Here is a 20,624-nt window from a genome sequence, read left to right on the forward strand (position 1 = left end):
CATAAGCCACAGCCTAAATTATGAAAGTCATTTGCTTATAAAATACCTAGATAATTATCTGCCATCCTAGAAATTACCTTTTTTAGATAACTTTACATAACTATCCTTGTCTCTAACAGTTGCTGCGATATACCATGTATAAATGCATGGCCACCCTTCCTTAGATAAGTTTAAAAGTGTAGTTGCTCATATAACGGTTGGCTATGGTCAGTACTTATTGTTAACCCTCGCCCCGTTGGGGGGGGGGGCATTTTGGCCCCCCTGTGGTTTTTCCTGATTAGCAAGAAAACGGCGGCGCCCAGCGCCGCCAAATTTTCAGTACCTTCCCGAGCATCAATTTGACACCTTCACACCAAATTTCAAGTCTTAGGTCACATTAGGTCAGGAGTTATTGAGGTCAAACTGAGGTCATGTTCGAGCAAAAATGAGCAAAAAACATGCAATCTTGAAACGCTCACCAAATCTACAGTTATCAAGCAATTTCAAAGTTCTTTATATGATCTAGTAGACAAAAAGCGGCGCTACAAAACTACTATCTCGGATTTCAAAATTTTGGGTTTTTGACCCAAAAAAAATCAAAAAATTGATTTTTTTTAGAAAAATTAAAAAAAATCCAAAAATTTTCCGAATTTCGAAAAAACGGAATATATGTGATAGTCCCTGCGGTCTTCTATATACATACCGAATTTCAGATCGATATCTCGTTTTTTGGCCAAGTTATAGCGAAAAAACTGTTCAAAAATGATGACATCAAATTTTTGAACTCAATTTTTAGCGATTCTAGACCAATTACGGCAAAACAAAGACCACCATTGAACTCCCCGTGACGAGCTGCATCGATTTGATACCCATTTTATGCAAAAATATTAACTTTGAAATTTGACCTAATTTGACCTGACCTTGACCTGACCTTGACCTGACCTTGACCAAAACGTGACCTAAGCTGGCCCCAAAGACTGCCTGACCCACATAATCGCATTCGTCATGTAAAATGGACCATAAAACATGTATCACACGACACTTTCATATTGTGACCCCCCCGTGACCTGACCTCTGTGACCTGACCTGGTATCAGTGACCTCAAATAGCAAAATATGTGTTTGAAGAATATTTCCCCATCGATGATTTTCAATGAAATGCATTTTACTCGATTTTACAACGCATTTCTTGAAATGCCTGTAAACGGTGAAAATTGGACTTTTGACCTGACCTGTGACGTCATCGGTTTGACCTAGGTCAATAAAATTGGGTCACAAGGTAGTTCCCTGATAGGGCTATCCAACACCGTTTGCCGCTTGTCGCTAGTTTGCGTGGTTCTCGAGATCTTAGGGCCCCCAACGGGGCGCGTTGCTCGGCAGAGCCCAACGGGGCGCGGGTTAAAATAAATGTTAACCTCTCGAGTGGCCAACGAGAGCATTACCACTGACATTAGGCATTGCTCATAGACATTAGACCCTGTAACACGTAACTATGTTTGTTACCAATGCTGATACAAAGAAACACTCGGGAATGAATTAAATATTTAACTCTATGAATGCCACTAACAAGGACCGTATGGTGTATACAGTTTCGTGTCCGCAACCCCTCAAATAATTACCTTCAGTAAATCACTAACCAAATGAATAGCAAAACAGCCAATCATGACCATCCAGCTGTAGACACTGATGGCTATATGAAGGCAGACAAGCCGCAGTGTCGGCAGGGCATCGTTCCCCACAGTGCCGCCAGCTGATAGCACAGGGCTAATGCATGCGTGACATCTATGACGGAAGCCGCGGTTCCGCCTGTCATACAGACCGACTAATAGCGGGTCCCGTGTAGCGCGGCAGTAGGGCGAACAATTATCCTTTGGTAATGTGTCAAAAGGATGGTGATAAATCACGTATTTATGGCCAGTTTTCCTGGCGCTGTAGAGTATACTCCTGAAGTCTTGGCCTTCACGAATGTCGTTGCCCATCATCCCTCGGCTCTATTAACAGTTTTATGATCATCTACATGGGCAGGCCGCAGTTTTTCATTGAGGCATCGAGACCTTGTCGGCTCAAACGTTTGCCCGGATGCCCTCTGCACCAGACAGGGGCACCAGGGGGGGGGGGGGAGGGGGTGACGAATTTACTGTCGAGTCATTGCTTCCTCGTGCTTTGCTGGATATATCTTTGGAGACGTCTAGATAAAAGAAACGGGTGTCGGCACAGGGCAGTAGGCATTTGCTCAGTCTGTTCAAAGCTGACTTTAGACTAAATTAATGTATGAGTAGGGGAAGTTGGGGGAACGCCGAATACTTTTTTCTGACGCCCGTAGCACGCAAGGTAGACAACATAAGCTATTCTTGTTGGCGTCATTCGAGAGGCCAGTCTTTTGTCTTTCAAACATACCAGGCGCATTTGATGAATTCGCATACCGTTAAGCGCAAAAACTAAAAATATCAAAGAACTGACTTTTTCGGCGTTGCCCCGGACTGCGGGGAAAGCCGAAAATGGGATAAATGATCTACGAGGAATGCAGACATTGATGTTTTGCCAATTTATCTCAAACTTTATCCAAAATTCATCAAAGCTGACACGCGTTTTAAGAGCTTGAGGACGCTTGGTGCACACTGGAAGTTATAATTGTGTGATATGATTAAAAAAAATGCTAGGTAAATCATTCCTTATAGGTAACAGGCCGTTGTGCCGGCTGAAAGTGTAATTTGTTTGACTAAAAATACGCGTTGCTATTCTACAGCAGTAAAGTCCACGTAGCGTGCTTTAACGTGCGTAATTGCACGTTTTCGGCATTACCCCAGCCAGCCATACTTTCATTTGCAGGCCCATAACTTTTAAACGTGCTGTATAAATTTCAAATAGGCAGCACACTTATGCAAAGACATGCTGAAGATTACTTGACCGAATTGGCCAGACAAACGGTAGCATAATGAGTAAGAAATGCAGCTTCAAAGGCGCATGTAGTACAAGGGAAACGTACCTTGAAAACGCTTTTGGCGCCCTCACAGCCGAAGTATTCCAAATGACAACTCGTAACAAACATGCGATAATTGTAGTCACTTAAGCTTCAGAGCATCACTGAGACGTGGCATCCATGTCGTACGGTTTTAGAAATATCTCGAATTTCGGCTTTGCCCCAACTCCGGCATTGCCCCAACTTCCCCTACCTAGCAAGAACAAAGCATGACTAGTGGGTCATTAACCATGACCCGTTGCCAGCCTTCTAATCACCCGTCTCGCCACGTATTTCAATGGGACAGCTGATACCCGAAAGCCGCTGACCGCAAAGCGCCTGCAGCCCCGCCGCTGTCTCAGTCCCGAGTGGCCACCCACGGCACCATTTTGGCACGGCTGCAGCAACTGACAATTGATACTGCCGACCAGACCGCCAGTGACAACACCAGTCGTAAGAAGTGGACCTTCATCTAGGATAAGGTGGCGCCGCAAAGTCATTAATGATATTCATTAGGGACAGCATTACGTGAACAGCTTTGCATCTACTAATTTTCCATTAATTTGTTTAACGACACTCTGGCGAAAGTTGAATCTGCTTCGTTCAAGCTGATAACTGTCCAGCGTATATTTTCAGCACTAAGCGCTAGAGCCCATCGATACGGATGCATAAGGCATGGCTAGCCCACGTAGTGACAAAGGGAGGGAAAGTTGTTATCAGCCGTGACGACAGTCCATGTTTTTAAACATTTTTAACATGAGCTTGTTTCCTTAGTGGCTTTCCCATGGAATCGATAACAATCCCTAGGGGATATATGCCTCACCAGTTCTTAGATGCTACGTTGACGAGAAAACATTTAACATTTTGCTACACAAAGCTACTGCAAGGTAGTCTTGAACATTCATCCACCGGCCATAGACATTGCGTTATCTTTGTTTTCCCTCTGCTGTTCAAAGATGTATAATGTTCCAAAACTTGTTCTACATATATACCAAGCAGCTCAAAATGCGTGCTCCAGCTTCTTAGCTCCCTTTAATCTAATGTGTGCACACAAATTTTGCATAATTTGACATAATTGACTTCGTTGTGCATTGCAAAACTCCTTGTTGCCAAGTTCTAGTCGCAAAAGTTGGTTAAAAGTTAGGCTGCCGTCAGGGAGCCCAGGTCGGGCTGCAACGGTTCCCAGCTTTTTGCGCTTACATGGAGTGACGTCGCAATTTCAAATTAGCAACGAAAGACAAAGTTTTACTACATTATCCAAGCTGCTATTCTGAGCCCGTATATTTGCCAGCGTACCTAAATAGAAACAATTGTGTACATGTTGTATTATAAATCACATATTTTGTCATTAGACAATGTCTGCTTTAAAAGCAGCTTCGATGCTTCTCCTTCCAAGTATAACATAAAATGAGCATTTACGCGGTAATGCAGCGCAGATAAAACTGATAAAAGCAAATGGTTTTCTGTCCAAAGTTCCCAGCTCGATGGCTGGCATATTTCCAGGGTCTATCCGACGGTGATCCTCCCCAATCCATTTGACCATTCTCTCAGCGGGTGCGTGCTGCCCTCTCTGTCAGCCGGGCTCGGCTCGGCTCTCCATTTCGGCAGTTTAACTCGGCGGCCAGCGCGGCGCTGCCGTCTCCAATGTGGGCCGGCCGAGCGCCGTTCCACTGAGCCAGGTCACGGCGGCAATAGCGGGCCGCTGTCCGTCGGTCACCGCCGGCGCCGTCCACCCCCTGATAAATGACCACTGGAGAATAGCCAGTAGCGCTGCGGCCGCCGTCCTGAGCCGGCGCCGTCCTCCTGACTCGAGCACAATGTGGACCGGCCGCCTGCTGCCCGACCGCCCGACCACTGCCCACCGCCCACCGCCCGACGGCCGCCGTCTGACCACCGAAAATGGCTGAAATGTGCCTATTATATAGATGTGCTTACCAGTTCTACAACAGTTGTTCTACCAGTCGTACTTATACTTTAACCGCCCCCAGAAGATGTTTCATTTTGTTGTAAGCCACTAGCCATCGGAAAATTAGACACGCGTCTGCTGCCGTCCGATGAGCTCTATCAATGGGCAGCACACTATAGTAGTAACATATTCACGTACCGGTGAATGAAGAATGGATTATGGAACATTGGTATAATCAGCTGTATAGGAGCGCTACTGCCTGTTCCAGGACATTAATCATAGGCACATTGTTCCGAAGAACAGGTGAGGAGCTGTAACGACCACGATGTAAATAGAATAGGCAGCCTTCATTGATCTCAAACAAACTCGTACGTCGTCAGCATCGTGCTTGTATCGTGCTGCGGAATAGAAGGTACCGATGTGCAACAGGTGTACTTTGTTTCGCCTTATTTGATAAGCCACAAGACAGCCTGCTCTTCTTGCAGTTTTATTCCTATAGGGGATAGTCACTCGTCCCATATGCTTCAACCAAATTTCATTATGGATAGTAACCCAAGCAAATGGAAAGCCTGTGCTCTCAACGATAAGGAACAATCAGCATGCCAAGTGAATTGGCCAGCGCGGCGCCATGTGCGTATATCTGCATAAGTGGCACGGAGCTGCGTCGCCTCTCGGGTCAAACGGCGCCGAAATCCGTTCAGCTGAGAGACAGCGCCGGCCTGGGCAGCCGACCGTGCTAAATTCGGCAGACGTTGAGCGCATTATGACGGCGGATTCTGAGCGTCGACAGCCGACGTCTTCATGCTCGAGGAGCAAGTGGGCCATTCTGAAGCCGGTTTGAAACAGAGGAGTGAAAATTTTGCTTATAAAAATACGCAGGGCCGATGTATTACTCCCGTGGTAGATATCATGTGTCATATATGCAACATTGACAGATACTGCACGGCTACAAGGGGATATTAGGAGACTTTATAATTGGTCGAAAACTTGGAAATTGAAATTGAATCCCTCCAAGTGCAAGCAGTTCTGTATTACCTTAAAAAGTGACCCCCTTACTTGTCAATACATGATTGGTGACACTCGCCTGGAAATCGTGCACACAATTAGGGACTTGGGGGTGGTTTTAGACAGACGACTCACGTTTTGTAATCATGTTGACTTTATTGTGTCTAGGGCAAACAAAATGAACGGCATTCTTATGAGGGCGATGCAGTCTGAATCAAAAATTGGCATAGTAAACTGGAAGTCAATTTTGACCGCCTTCTATGGAAATGTTCGTGCGATATTAGAATATTGTTGTGTCATATGGGGTGGTGCGGCAAAATCGCACTTAGATAGAGTAGAAAAGATACAGTATCACTTTCTCAGATGGCTATACTTTTATGTAAATCGAAGCGCGATACCATCTGATATTGATTATTCTCGTTTGCTCCAAATGTTTAACGTAACTGAATTAGAGAAAAGACGCCATCAATACGATATCATGTTTGTGGAAAAACTGTACAAAGGTGTCCTCGACTCACATGTACTATTGGCACGGTTTCCGCTGTATGCTGCTCCAAGAATTACAAGGAGGATTGAAGGAGCTCGTGGTGTCATGAATGTACCATTTGCGCGGGTCGACACTATGAAAGGTTCGCTTTTTGTTAGGGCACCCACTATCATAAATGAATTTATGTTCGAGATAACAGATTTGGATTTGTTTCACGACTCAATGCGGGATGTTCGGGCTAAAGTAAGACGACATATACAAAACATGTGAGTCCTGGTGTGAACCGCGTGACTGTATTTATTGTGTTATGCATGTACTGTATGGACTGTGTGATAGATATGGTTGGTATATCGAGGGATTGTATGTGTAAGAGACGAAAGACTAAAGGCAATGTTTACACTGCTCCGAACGTATAACTGCTATGGACTGTTACTGGGCGTCAATTCGCCTGTTGTTCCATGACATCGAATAAATAAAAAACATATTCTTTGTATTTTGCTACTGCACGCAACTAATAATTTGTGATGGTTTTGTAAACGCTCATCTTGGTCTTACTTTTTCGATTAGAATTACGAACCATTTAGATCTAGATGTTTGCGACAGAGAGGAAACACTAATGGTATTAGGGTCCCCTAATAAAGTTTAGTGGCCCCTCTGGAGTGTGAAGACCAGCTGGGTCGGAGGTGGGTTGGGGGAGCGGCAGTCCGTGGGGAGGGGGCGAGGGCGGGGAGGGCGAGGGAGGAGACGAGAGGACAGACGTCAGTCAGTGAGAGGGGACGACGGTGACAACAGAGGCGGGCCGCGAGTGGCGCGTCTCCCACCCCCCATCCCCAACGGCGCCACTGTCCTCAACTATTGTCTCCTCCGCCTCTTTTTCGTTTTTTTTATTACTTCCTCCCTCTCTCGTCCCACTACCGACGTCGTCTTACCCACGGTGGTGGCGGATGAGGAGCGCAACCGAAAAATGGGTGAGTACCCACCTCCGACCCAGCTGGTCTTCACACTCCAGAGGGGCCACCAAACTTTATTAGGGGACCCTAATACCGAATATGTAACATATACATTTCTTAGAAGTTAGAACCCTCCAATAAGAAAAAAACGGAGAAGCTTATTATATCTGGCCTTGTGCATATTAACCTATTCGACCTTCTAATTTTGGAATAATGCTGGCCGACAGGGTACAGGTCGACCTATGCACCCCGGCACTGCACATGGCACGGTCATTGGCACGTACAGCTCATATGCCGTATGTGACATGTGGAGGTAATCACCGGCGAACTCCAGAACGTTCTCAGCTATTCGGGTGCATTAACATTTCAATCGGCATTAGATCTAAAGCACAGACACCTTTGAAGACCTACCAAGAAAATAAACGGAAACTTAGTTACCATAAATCAGCTTGTATTGTGAGTAGCGCTTGGCAGGAACAGTTTATAAACATACAATCAACGTGTCAAACAGTCATATCATCATCTTAACTCACACAAAAGACATGTTTGTCAATCAGCCTCCAAACACATACACAGTAACAGGATGTAAGTGGGCCTCTATCCAATATTTGTATATTTGTGACAGAACACAGTGATACAACCTGCCGCAGTGTACGCAGAACTTCATACATTGCCGGGAGGAATAATAATCCTACACGGCAACAGCTACAACATACATCCAAGCATGATGTTAATGTGGAGATTATTAACAATATCCAATGGCTCACCAAGCAACAAAGACAAAAAACGCACCGATCTAAATCAACCCTCGCAGGCTTCCTCCCAGTTTAGAAAACATTGACAGGGCGTATACTGAGAAAACACTATCACATTTCACGGCCCGCTTGAATCGGCATTCGTCCGGCAACAATGACACATTGAACCAACCAACAAAGACCTGAGCACCATACCCCCGGCCCCACAGCCGACCGAGCGCGAGTTTTCGCTCCCCGGGTCGTCCTCTCGCCCCACCGTGCACAGCCAGTATCGCCCGGGGCACCGCCCCGCCACTCAGTCCTCGCCACGGTCCTCGCGAGGACGGACCCAGTCCTCTGGGAGGACGACAGGCACCGCGTGTCCTCCGGGGAGGACGAGTAACGTCGGATCAGCCACCAGAGGTCCTCAGAGGAGGGAGTCCTGGGTGTCAGGTGACGGCTGAACCATCCTCTAGTAGGTTGTCGGGCCGTTCCGATACGGGAACCTTGTGAAAGAAAGGATTGAGTGAAAATAACGAAAATAACAGCAATTTTATTGAGCTCTTTTGATGATTTCTGAAATAAAATAACACTTCTGCCCAGGCATTATTAACTGAGATCAAATACAAAGACATAATCGATTATAAAACAAATCATCCTCGTAGAATTAAACACTCCCTTTATTATAGTCATGTGTCTAGCACGCTTAGCACCTTGCGATGCATGATGTTATGCATGAAGTTGTGCGATGTAATCAATCAATGTGCAATATAACGATGTTGCTAAATTACTAACAACTTCTGAAGTGTCTAACGCAGAGCGATGCACAGCACAGAGTCGGTCATTCAAGGTCACACAGCACGGTCGACACAGACTCAGCCAGTAGGTCACGGCACAGAGCTTCTTCAACCATATTCTCACCTGGTAAATCAGGCAGAGTTTCATGAAGTTCCCGTTCGTTCACCGGCCATTGGTGTCCTTCCAGATGGCTCCCGCACCCATCAGCCTGGCTTGTCGTCTCCAGCTGTATTTCTTGAGGCCCCCGGCCGTCCACCGCACACCGTTCCTGTTTGGAGCACTGCCCTTGTTTGGATCACCGTCCCTGTCTGGACCGCTGTCCCTCTGTCCGTTCCCGACACATCACTGCCGGCACCGCACGCGCCGCCGCCCTTCTCCCAGCAATTGGCACTAGACCCCTGCCTCGAGAGTCCATCGCTCAGCAGTCAGCGTTCTCGGGCAGTCCAACGTCAGCGGGGTACGCGACTGAGGCCGCGCCGGCGCCGCTCCCGAGCGCGCGTCACACCACACTCTCCTGCCACGAGGTGTCCAGCTCTTTGGTGTCCGACTCAGATGCCTCCATCGAGTCATAGAAGTCGGGCGAAAGGGTGGGCGCCTTGGGAAAGCCGGGAATCTCGGAGACGAGGCGATGATTGGTGTACGGGTCTGGGCTGGGGGGCTTCGGGAACGTGTGCAAATCCGTATGGCACTGAAACAGACAACCGGGAGCGTTAGAAATACGCGCTCGTCGGCCAACAAGTGCCGGACGCAGGGCGACGCGCCGGCAGTTCTGACACAATTTCGACGAAATGGTGGCCAAATTGGTGGCGCCGCGCAGGTAGTTGGCTTGTAATTTGCTCGTCCAAGTTATGTAAGTTAATGTATCGACTTCCGCACGACTCTGATAATCGTCAAGCAGAGGCGACCTCACCAGTGACCTCGGGGGACCTTCAGGACAGGCCTGGCTCGACCCGGTGGCCTGTGTCGCACGGCCGCATTTATCATTGCAGCTACCGCGGTACTCTCGGTGGTTGGGGTGCTGAATTGTCTAGTTTGAATGCGCATCTCATTACAGTATAATAGGAGCTCTGTTAGAGCGAGGCCCGGCCGCCAGCGGCCCACAGTGAGACTCCAGTAAATGGCTGTGATTTGCTCGGAACCGAGGCAAATGTGAGACAACAGTGGCGAGCTCGTCAACGTCCCGGCGAACAATGCATATTGCATACTACCAAGGACAGATATATGTCACAGCGAAATGTTCTGCAAACGGACCACAAATATAGACTATTGTGGCAGCTAAAAAACTGACCGGGTAAGTATCAGCGATGAACGATTTAGTTGTTCTAATGCTTTAAAACGAAAATTAGTCACCAGTGTTAATGTCGTTTTGTGATGGGTATAGGCCTGGTTAGAAACACACAAACGGATACTTATAAGAAACTGTTAAGTTAATCATCTAAATGCCAGCTAAGTCAAAAGTTCGTTAAGTGCACAACACTCTGATTTCTCCTCGAAAACCGTGATCTACGGTCGATGTAGGTAGTCTCGTAACTAGCGTTCGTATACGTCTTGGCAGGTAACTCCTCACTAATCGGGGGTCAAAATACTCCAGTGGGTTAGTAAGTACGTCTCGGTGGGTAGTTACTCACTAGTCGAGGGTCGAGATACAGCAGTTGAGTTAGTTAGTACGTCTTGGGTAGTTACTCACTAATCGGGGGTTGAGATACTCTAGAGTACTTAGTTAGTACTATATGTGGGTAGTTACTCACTAATGGGGGATCGAGATACTCCAGAGTACTTAGTTAGTACGTCTTGGTGGGTAGTTACTCACTAATCGGGGGTCGAGATACAGCAGTTGAGTTAGTTAGTACGTCTCGGTGGGTAGTTACTAGTTACTCACTAATCGGGGGTCGAGGTACTCCAGCGGGGTCATTCTCCGCGGCAGACTGCTGTTGGGAGCGATAGAGATCGTCTCCGATATGCTGGGCATTCCCGCGTATCCCGGAGGCTTGGAGCGCCTCGATTCATAGTGAGAACCGCCACCTGAAACACAACCCAGTCCGGCCGTGTTAGTAGGGTTAGAAACCTGTCCTTTATACAGTCAACTGGTGAGCTCCAGCCCACATAGCAGGGTGAGCCGCGTGCCTAAGCAATTCAGTGGTTAGTGGGATAAGCTCAGGGTTATTTAATTACGTTCATTTAGCTGGAACTCTTCGAACGTTCTGCTGTTTTATTCGGTACGACAATAAAAATCAAATCACAAGCGTAGAAAATTGGTGCCATCGACTTGCTATCGACACGCGCTGACATCCAAAAATGTATTCGAACGATGAGAAATTTATGACCAGGCAAGGCCACGGTTCATTATTGTCTGCCGCATTAGGCTCGTGATCGGCTTGTAACCGTGACAAACAAACATGAATTCTAACACGAATTCATTTTGCGTTTTATGTCATCAAAAAGACCAGAATGTCAAAAGCACAAGCACGAAATGTCGGAATACAATGCGTTGCGTGCTGCGCTTCACGATGTGATGCCAGAGCATATTTTAGCAAATGAAGGATCAGAAAGACCGCTAGTCAAATGCTTGCAATTCAAATTCTAAAACACTCCCTCAAAGGTGCCGAAATCAATTCAGGAAACTATCCTCATAAACTATTTATGAGTGCAAGATAACTTCATCGCTTTTTGACAGCGTAAAGTGGTAAAAATGCGTGATCTCATTTGACTGGAAAGTCGTGAAAAGTAATGCTAATTTTGTACCTACATAACAGATAGTCTCTCGAGAACAGCAAGCACACCGAATGGTGCGAGTCTGCTACCACTGCCCACCACTGACCCTTTCTTTTGTCGAGCAGCGTGCTGGTGCAGGGCACGACATCGGGGCTCTTGTCGCCCACCCGGTCACTGTCCAGGGTGTGCATGCTGAGCATCTTCTCTCGACTCTCCTCCGTGTCGCGTCTGGCGGCGCGCAGCTCGCGGGCCCGCACCCGGCGCAGGGTGAGCACCACGGCCACGGCGATCAGCAGTAGCGCGATGATGGCTCCCAGCAGGATACCGACCAGCGGTGTGAACTGAAGACCGCTCGACTCGTCCTCTGTAAGAAACAGAGCTGCGAAGTCAGTACACAGCATAGTTATATACCGAGCAGCAGTCCTCGTGCACCCTAATTGTTCTACCTTTGGAGTGGCATATGAAGGTATGGACGATTAATGACGCAGGGCTTGAGTGAAAAGAAGTTAAAAAAATCTAATGGTCATGATTTAAGTAACCTTGGTTTGAACTTCAATCGATTGAGCAAAAATTCACAAAGTAAAACCAAAATAAAAGACCGAAATGAAGTGTCAATGCATGCGACCAGTGGTCTGCATAAGAAGCTCCCTTCTTTACCATGCCACCAAGAAACGCAGTATGACATATGCATGACATCGATCCTGACTTCCCAGCCACGTATTTGGCATGCTCTGGTCGGCCGGGCAGTTTCTCCAAGTGTCACAGTGGCTGTGGATACACAATGCCCGGCTACAGCTGGAGCGCAGAAACCCACGAAAATGGAACATTTGCCTAACTAGATGCAGTCCTCGGCGTACAATATGCAGACCTGCGGTAAGCGTGAATGATGCTGTCGACTTCAATACAAATGCATTCCTGGATATGAGGAAAATAGCCAAAACAGCATGAATAACCCACACACCCACAGTTAATGATATGCATACAGGTCATGCGTTACGACTTACGTCACTTATAAACGATGAAAAAGAAAATAAATACGTCAACTGAAACGTTATCAGCCAGACATGTATTGCCGCCCAGCATCAGCATCAGTTTTTTTTTTCGAAGGCATTAGATGTAACTTTAAGATGCCTTTTCAAAATTTGTGAAAGAGGTGAATGTCGATAGCGTTTGTCATGTCTAAATGAATGAAAATTAAGAAGAAAGATAATACAGGTTTCCCATAGCATCCAAAAATATGTACGACTGGCATTTTATGACAAAATTTGTTGTGATTCGTGCGTCAGTGTACAAAATATATATCATAAAGGCACAATCAGAAATAGTGAACAATCAGATAATGGATTGCGCTGTTTATTTTTAGCTGCAGCGCCTGCCAAAACATTTTTGTCGTTATTGGTTGACAGTTCGACTCGCCGTGTGTCAGGTTGTGTCAGTTGCTGCACGGAGAATGACACATCTCCGGTGACGCCTCGCGCGGCAGTCGGACGCTTTTTACGCGCCGCCGTACCACTCGATAACGTGGCCCGCGTCAGCGATCGGCCCCGTTCCGAATCACCCATCTGCAGGCAGAACAAACTGAAAATGGACGGCGGCCAAAAACGCCGCCAGTCCAATAAGAATAAACGACACTCCCACGACGAAAACGTCAAGCTGCAGTCATCACCGATAGTAAATTTCCCGAGAAAGGAGCAAGCAACTAGCAAGCGACAAAAAGCAAAACAAAAAGAAGCACGGCCAAGCGGTAGCATGCTGAGCAGCGACAGCGGAGCGGCGCCGGTTTCGGAGACTGACCTTGGCGTGGTTTCAGCTCGGCCATGTCCGCGCTGAGCGTGTCCGCCTCGAGTGTGACGAGCCCGCTCTTGCCGCGCTCCGACACCGCGTACACATGCACCACCACCTCCTCGCCGGGCCCGAGGCTGCCCAGCACAAACTCGGCCTGTTCGCTGCTCAGGTTGGAGAGCAGCACGTGTGTGCGCGCCTGGTACGCCTCCAGGTGGAAGGTCTGCGGGTAGCCGCCGGCCGCGCCGGCCGTGCAGCCGATGTGCAGCGATGCCTGGGTGCGGTTTCGGATGGCGCAGTCCGAGGGCGGCTCCGGCGGACCGACCGGGTTCGCTGTCGGAGGGCGTTAGTTAGCGTGCGCGAGCGACGGTCCTGAGTCCTGACCGCACCGTGAGCTGGCCGAGGCAGTGACAGACCAGAGACCAGAGACCGGAGACCAGGTCAGTCACAAGGCGGCGACTGGGTCAGAGTGAGAGAGAACAGAAACACAGACAGACAGGCAGACAGATAGACAGACAGACAGACAGACAAAAGGGTAGTGAAGTATCATACACTAAGGACAAACAATTACGCTTAAGACCGCGTTGTGAAGGCCTGTTGTAGTCACTAGCTCTAGCCTCCTCGTTTATCCAGAGAGCAGAAACATGTCAACGGTAAAGTTCATTGTGGCTTGCCGTTGCTAGCTGGAATCCTTTTATTATACCTTGACATTTCTGTTATCACCCGTGGCAAAGTGTTCCAACTATGACACACCCGGCCTTTTCATTTCAGGAATTCTCTGAACTTGAAATGGTAAGCCCAAGTGGACTAGAATACATAGAAGGGCGCTTTGTGGATGCATTATATAATCTCAGGATCAAAGTCTCGAGCTCGGCCATATTGCCTATATGATGTTAAGCCAGAGGTTATTGTTTCTGTACATATTTATCAATCAGCGTTTCCTCAACATACATCTGCGATTGTGACATTGAGAGGGCCGTTGAGGAGTTAAACTCTACTCTCAGCACTCTTATTATATTGACATCTTGGTAAAAGGAAGTACACATGGAAAGCGCCATTCGTATTTCAAAGAAATATTTTAGAAAGCCGAATTTCATATTTACATCCAGCAAAACAAACATTTTACGTCTGTCAGGAAAACTTTCCTTTCTTATGAGCGATGCGTATAAAATGTACTATAACTACTTCGCCTGGACCTTTATCTAGCCACCTCCAGTACCTACCCGACACCTGTCGTAGTCTCGTCTAGAATAATTCGCCAAAGGCATTGTTTCAATGTTGTTGACAGCTACCTACGCAATACGCATCAATGTATCTTTTTGGAGAGAAAAATGGAGAGATGGAGAGAGAGAGAGAGAGAGAGAGAGAGAGAGAGAGAGAGAGAGAGAGAGAGAGAGAGAGAGAGAGAGAGAGAGAGAGAGAGAGAGAGAGAGAGAGAGAGAGAGAGAGAGAGAGAGAGAGATAGAGAGAGAGAGAGAGAGAGAGAGAGAGAGAGAGAGAGAGAGAGAGAGAGAGAGAGAGAGAGAGAGAGAGAGAGAGAGAGAGAGAGAGAGGGAGAATGACAAAAAGAGAGCAGAGACACATAACATGTCGTGCTCAATTGCTCACCGATGGGTATGATGTCGAAGAGGCAGGGCTCCAGCTGCTGCCCGATGTCGTTGTAGCTGGTGCAGATGAGCGTGCCGAAGTCCTCGTCACCAGACGGCGTCATGGTCAGCTCACTCACCGTCCCGCTCGTGTGGATCCTGCGGGCAGCAGAGCCACGGGAGAGGTCAGTTTTGGAGAGGCACGGGAGAGGTCAGTCAGGTCAGAGGTCAGGTGGATAGGCGTGCTGTAAGGTACTGCGGCTGCATTGTATGCAGAGAAAATAAAATGCCGTACGTCTTATTGTGATATCTAGGCGGGTTATACACTTGCAAACGATGCTAAGTAAGTTATATAATGTAAATACATGTAAAAGTTATATTCATTGTGGTTGATAGCTTCACCGTAAAATACACACGTTGAGAACCATGCATGTCCAAGCAATAAATAACCCTGCATTGATCCTGTTTGTGTGAATAATCAGATTAATTTGTATCAAGGGATTTATTACATAAAAACAACCGCACAGACAGTCGACAGATGAACAATATTGCGCTGCAAAGAGTGCACAGCGTTAGCTCACGTGATCCGTCGCCGTCTCGGTCTCACCTATCTGAGGCGATCTGAACAAACTCGGCCGAGTTGTTGAGCTTCCACTGGAATTTGACGCTGGCAGGGTTCGCGTCCACCTGACAGGGTACAGTGACCTGCTCGTACTTGGCCACGTGGTACTGGCGCCTCTGGTTGGTCAGGCAGGCAGGAGCGTCTGCGGCAGAACAGAGCAGATGTGCGGTCAGAGAGATAGACAAAATAGCGACAACACAACAACCCTGCATAGTGCATACACTAGGGTAGGAAACTAGCATTTCAGTAGCACATTGTTGGCGCAATGAAATATGAGAAAGCAAAGGCATGGTACAGATTATTAAGACTGACAACCGGAATCCGCAAAGCAGTTATTTACAACCACTGTCACCTAAGTTTAACCTTTAAAGTTATATGATAATAAGTAGGTATAATTTGTATAATTGAATTAAAAACGAATACACTAAATCATCGAATTTACCGACATGACATTTCATGGCTAATTATGGATTTTTCGTAATTTGGACCATCTTAAGTGCATACTATTGTTTCATTATCTCCCAAAATATCACAGTTCATACAATTAATCTGTCATATGCATGTACCGAATATGCAATGCATACGTTCTCTAATTAAAAGGACCCCCATATCAAGGGCGTCACATGCTGAGGTTTAGGTAATAAAAGCGCCGTAAAACCGTAAATGGAGCATAGCTGACGAATCACAACCCATGCGCCTGTAAACTCGTCACTTCTGACAGAAACGCCTCATGGTACAGAGAAGTGAGAGCAGGCCTCCACAAACCGAGAAGACGTGGGAAAGTAGAGCCTCCCCCTTTATTTTAGTCGGTGAATGCAACATTTAAATTTCCAGCCACCGGGTATTTGTGGATACAATTGGAAAATCAGAATTACATATGCCTATAATTTCCCCATGATAAAAGATTAAATATGCCGTTTACAATCAACTAATGTAGCAACCTTCAAATGCTTAAATTGACACGAAAACAAATCGGGTGCGTATAACCACGCAGTTTCGCCGCCCGATGCATTAACAAATTACTACCTAGCGGTGCCCTCGCTGCACTTTCCCCGACGAAACCTCTACTGCCAAGCGCCCATTCCCGCGTCATTGGCACCAGGGGGAAGGGGAGGGTCAGGAGGGGGGTGGGCGAACATAATTTGCCGCTGGAAGGCCGACCAACCGACACGCGATAATACTATGCATCAGCGGTGGCGTCCGGGTGGCCATTGACGCTGCTGGCACAATTAAAAAGTCGCGCACGAAATTAATTGCCGCCGGTGGCGGGCACCAGTTGCCGTGGCCAGTGGCCAGCTGCTGACAACCGTTAAAACCCGTTCAGCTGTCCAGTCTGCGGGTAACTGACGAGCTGGCAACCGATACGAAATGCGCTGCGTTGTGGTCGCCATCTTGGGTGTTTTAGCATGGAGGGCCATTATATAAAATTTCTGTGATCCGAATTCCGAGGGTAAGTGTAGGTTGGAGATAAATTTGGAGATAAACAAAAACTTATTGCAGCAAATAGTTTCTGAATAAAATGCGCAAGTTACGATATTATACTCGGCTATAATTGCAGAGTGATGAACATCGCTATATTCAGATTATTTCGAATAGAACAATTAATTACTAACACTTAACCCGGCAGTTGCTGGGGTATTTCGCCACCCACCGTTTGCTGAGGGGGGGGGGGGCGTTAAACGCCCCCAGCCGATAACTCGAGAACCAATTGGCGCAGCGAAACGCACGAGGCGGCAAAGGAAAGAACGCGACGAGACGCTTCAGATGAGTACTTTTAAGTTGAATTTTGAGGTCACAGGTCGGGTCAAGGACAGATCAAACACCTGAAATCGGGCTTTCAGTAGCATGGACTTCAGGGCTTCGCAATGGGCGCCTCTCGTCATAAACTCTGTCAAAACGGTGCACAATCCATCATGTAAGGCCTACAAGAGTGTCAGCTCCATGTAGGGGTCAGTCAAGCATAGGTCAGGGTCAAGGTCAGGTCAACCGGGTAGGCACATATCCCCGAAAATCAAAACTGATATTCGCAGCCTGTGACACATGTTTTATGGGTAATTTGGAGCGTAGAACACGATGGTGACATTCATTTTATCATATGTGTACGTGGTTGGCTCAAAAAGTTCAATTTAAGAAATTCATGTATCATGGTCATGAAGTAGTCACGAGAAATTGCCAAGATTCAGTTCAAGATTTTGGAAAATGCGGAACGATAATCAAAAATCGGAGATGGTCATTTGATTGTTCATGGTATGTGCAGTCTAATGGCGTTTACGGCATGTCTATATGTCTATTCTGTGATTTTATATGATTTTTTGAACATATGCCGTTTTTGGTCGAAAACTCAGAAATCATGACGTCACTAAAACCTCAATATCTCATTGGCGCGCCTGCGACGCGCCGTTTTTATGCTATGGCCCGGCGAAAAAAGGGGGCGTTTAACGCCCCCCCCCCCCCCCCCCCAGCAACTCGCGGGTTAATACCACCAGAGTACTAGCTACCAGGACTACCAGGAACACGGTAAGACGAGAGAGCAGATTCAGTAGTTTTCCAGCAATACAAGATTGCAAAAGCTGATGTTTAATAACGGTGATTCTTGGAGAAACTTTTACAATAAAAGACCAGCTTAAAAGGTCTCGGTGTGAGCAATACATGTTTTGGGAAGAGCTATTCCGAGCTCCGTCTCGTTGCATACTAAGCACGAATTGTTCATGTGCAGTGTTGAATTACGCGGAGAACGAATAACATGAGCATTGTGAAGACATGGAAAGTTATTTGGTGACCTTTCATGACACTCATTTCACCAGAAAAGGTCACTATCTGCCGGCGACCGATATTGTTTTCCTTCGAACGCCGCGGGGTCTGCATCTCATAAATCAGGTACGACAGACAAATGGCCGCTCGGAGGCCGGCCGATATTTCTCAACACACCGTTACATGTCGTCTGGGACAGACTTTGTCCATGACCTGTCTCTCCCACGAGTCCTATCCTACCCTACCCGGTCATACATTGTGCCGGCTGCAATACAGGACAGCAGGGCCTTATCGCACCCCGATCGGGCGCTCAGATACGGCGTGACTCCGCATTGATTTCCATTGGGAGTCACATAGCTAGAATAGGATTTGTGGATTGATGTTTGAAGTTCAAGGGGGGAAGCACCGGATGCTTTAAAGGTTAGAAGGTTAAATATTATCACAGATTATATTTATACGACACACTGTGAATAATTTTCGTGGCATAGTTCGTTTGACATGAAACAAATAATAATTTCATTTGGTGCATAAATGTTCACCAAATCAAAGGCTCCACGAACTGAACGGATAACATTTTCCATTTATATCCACGTCTGCAAATACTACTCAATCGCAGCAGCTAGCTGGTGGGTGAGGTTTTACACCAGACGTAAAAATAGCCACACATCGCGCCAACGCGAGCAAACTTGACACCCAGCTGTATTATTTGCAGAAGTGGACGGGTCTCTGTTTCTCCCTCCCTCCCTCTCTCCCTCCCTTCCTCCCTCCCTCTCTCTCTCTCTCTCTCTCTCTCTCTCTCTCTCTCTCTCTCTCTCTCTCTCTCTCTCGCTCTCTCTCCCCACACTCGCCACTCACGCTGTATGCTGAGCTGGACGGGGTTACTGACGTTCTCGCCCTCACTGTTGGCCACGCGGCACACGTAGTGACCCGACCTGTGTCGGGTCAGACGCTGCAGCACCAGAGACATGTTGCTCATGACGATGCCCTCCCGTTGGTTTGGCTGAAGAACGTGGCCCTGAGGGAAGAGTAACAGGTGCGTACACGCCTGTTAATTAGAAGCACATTGCTGATTCTTGCATGAGAGATAATTGAAAACGTTTGCATTCTTAGCAGGTAAGTGAAAATGAACCCTATGAATACCAGCTATAACCAGGAGAAAATTACCTTGATTCATAATTCGCTTATTGGTTTGTTGCCAAGTTTTATTATGCTATTTCTACTTGCTTGGTAGGACATTTGAGATCACTTGCCATGCGCTTTACATAACGCAATCAAGCTATATGATAATGTTTACTTTGAATTTATGATTGCCCGAGGCGAACTCACGTCATGAAGCCACTCGATTTGGAAAATGGTCGGGTTGGCTCTGACCCGGCACTCCATGTAGACGTCATCTCCTTCCCTGAGGTCGGCAGGGTTGATCGGCTTTCCAACAGTCAGACTGACCTCTGGGGGATCTGTCAACATGTCACAGGTCATGTGTCAGACCGTCTGTCTGTCAACATGATCTTTGGTTTGTCAACATGACCATATGTCTCGCCGGTAGGTCGCTATGGCAGAGGTCAACTGTCACTATGTTATGGGTTACCTGTCATGGTGGTTTGTCAACAAGGCACAGGTCAACTGTCTCGTTAATTTGTCATAATGTCATAGACCTTTGGTATTCTGTCAATTCTAGAATGGCATCGATCCGTCAGCCTATCAAATTACCACAGGTCAACTGTCATGCCGGTTAGCCATGTTACCTGCACAGATCAGTTGACACCCCAAATCAATAAACTATGTGAACAATATCGTAATAGTCAATAAGGCACTCCATACAGAAGGACAGGAGCTGGCATTGTCAGCGGAAGAACCGTGGATGCTTGCATGAAAATTAGTCACGATGCACTTCAAGGTAATGTGGAGGAAAGTGGTATTACAACCTTTTCAAAGAGGGAGGGTATACGAGTGAGCGTGAAAGTATCCTAGCAGAACATGTCAACATAAACTCGGAAAATCAAAGTAGGCATGCCATTTATATTGAAAGCGAATGAGCCTTAGCAGTAAACTTAACCCGCGCACCGACGCACAGTGTGGCCAAACGCCAGATTAGCGCGAATTTAATCAAAAAACGAATTTTGGAATTTTGACTTTTTATAACCATCAGTCGATAGGAAATTGTCCAAAGTATGTTAATATCACAATACTTTGGTTCAATGTCTTCCTTTCGGTGTCCAAAAAGCTAGCTAAAGTGGACATACGCAGTGCCGGTCCCGGCTGTGCTGAAATCGTCGAAAACCCGCGTCACGTTTACAACACATTTTGGCGTAATTGTCGGAAAGGTTTGGAAATAATTGGAGTGGCATATGACT

The 20,624-nt window shown here is 47.0% G+C and overlaps 1 protein-coding gene across 6 annotated transcripts in view; it reads right to left on the reverse strand.

Moving 5' to 3' along the window:
• Positions 1-7,715: 7,715 nt before the first annotated feature.
• The window catches only part of LOC122384317 (nephrin-like), a 154,770-nt gene continuing 141,861 nt past the window's right edge, over positions 7,716-20,624 (reverse strand). For 4 of the 6 annotated variants that reach the window (XM_043371609.1, XM_043371612.1, XM_043371611.1 and 1 more), the window contains 9 exons: positions 19,597-19,727; positions 19,126-19,285; positions 15,505-15,661; positions 14,920-15,056; positions 13,324-13,644; positions 11,636-11,893; positions 10,697-10,839; positions 8,941-9,505; positions 7,716-8,525 (listed from right to left, as the gene is read on the reverse strand). In XM_043371609.1, coding sequence (XP_043227544.1) covers positions 9,317-9,505; positions 10,697-10,839; positions 11,636-11,893; positions 13,324-13,644; positions 14,920-15,056; positions 15,505-15,661; positions 19,126-19,285; positions 19,597-19,727 — 1,496 coding nt within the window. In that variant the 3' untranslated portion in view covers positions 7,716-8,525; positions 8,941-9,316. The remainder of the gene's footprint in view (positions 8,526-8,940; positions 9,506-10,696; positions 10,840-11,635; positions 11,894-13,323; positions 13,645-14,919; positions 15,057-15,504; positions 15,662-19,125; positions 19,286-19,596; positions 19,728-20,624) is intronic. The other 2 variants (XM_043371613.1, XM_043371614.1) reach the window with 1 other exon arrangement.

Source organism: Amphibalanus amphitrite, unplaced genomic scaffold, assembly GCF_019059575.1.
Source record: "Amphibalanus amphitrite isolate SeventyFive unplaced genomic scaffold, NRLGWU_Aamphi_draft 000186F_arrow, whole genome shotgun sequence".
NCBI lineage: Eukaryota > Metazoa > Arthropoda > Thecostraca > Balanomorpha > Balanidae > Amphibalanus > Amphibalanus amphitrite.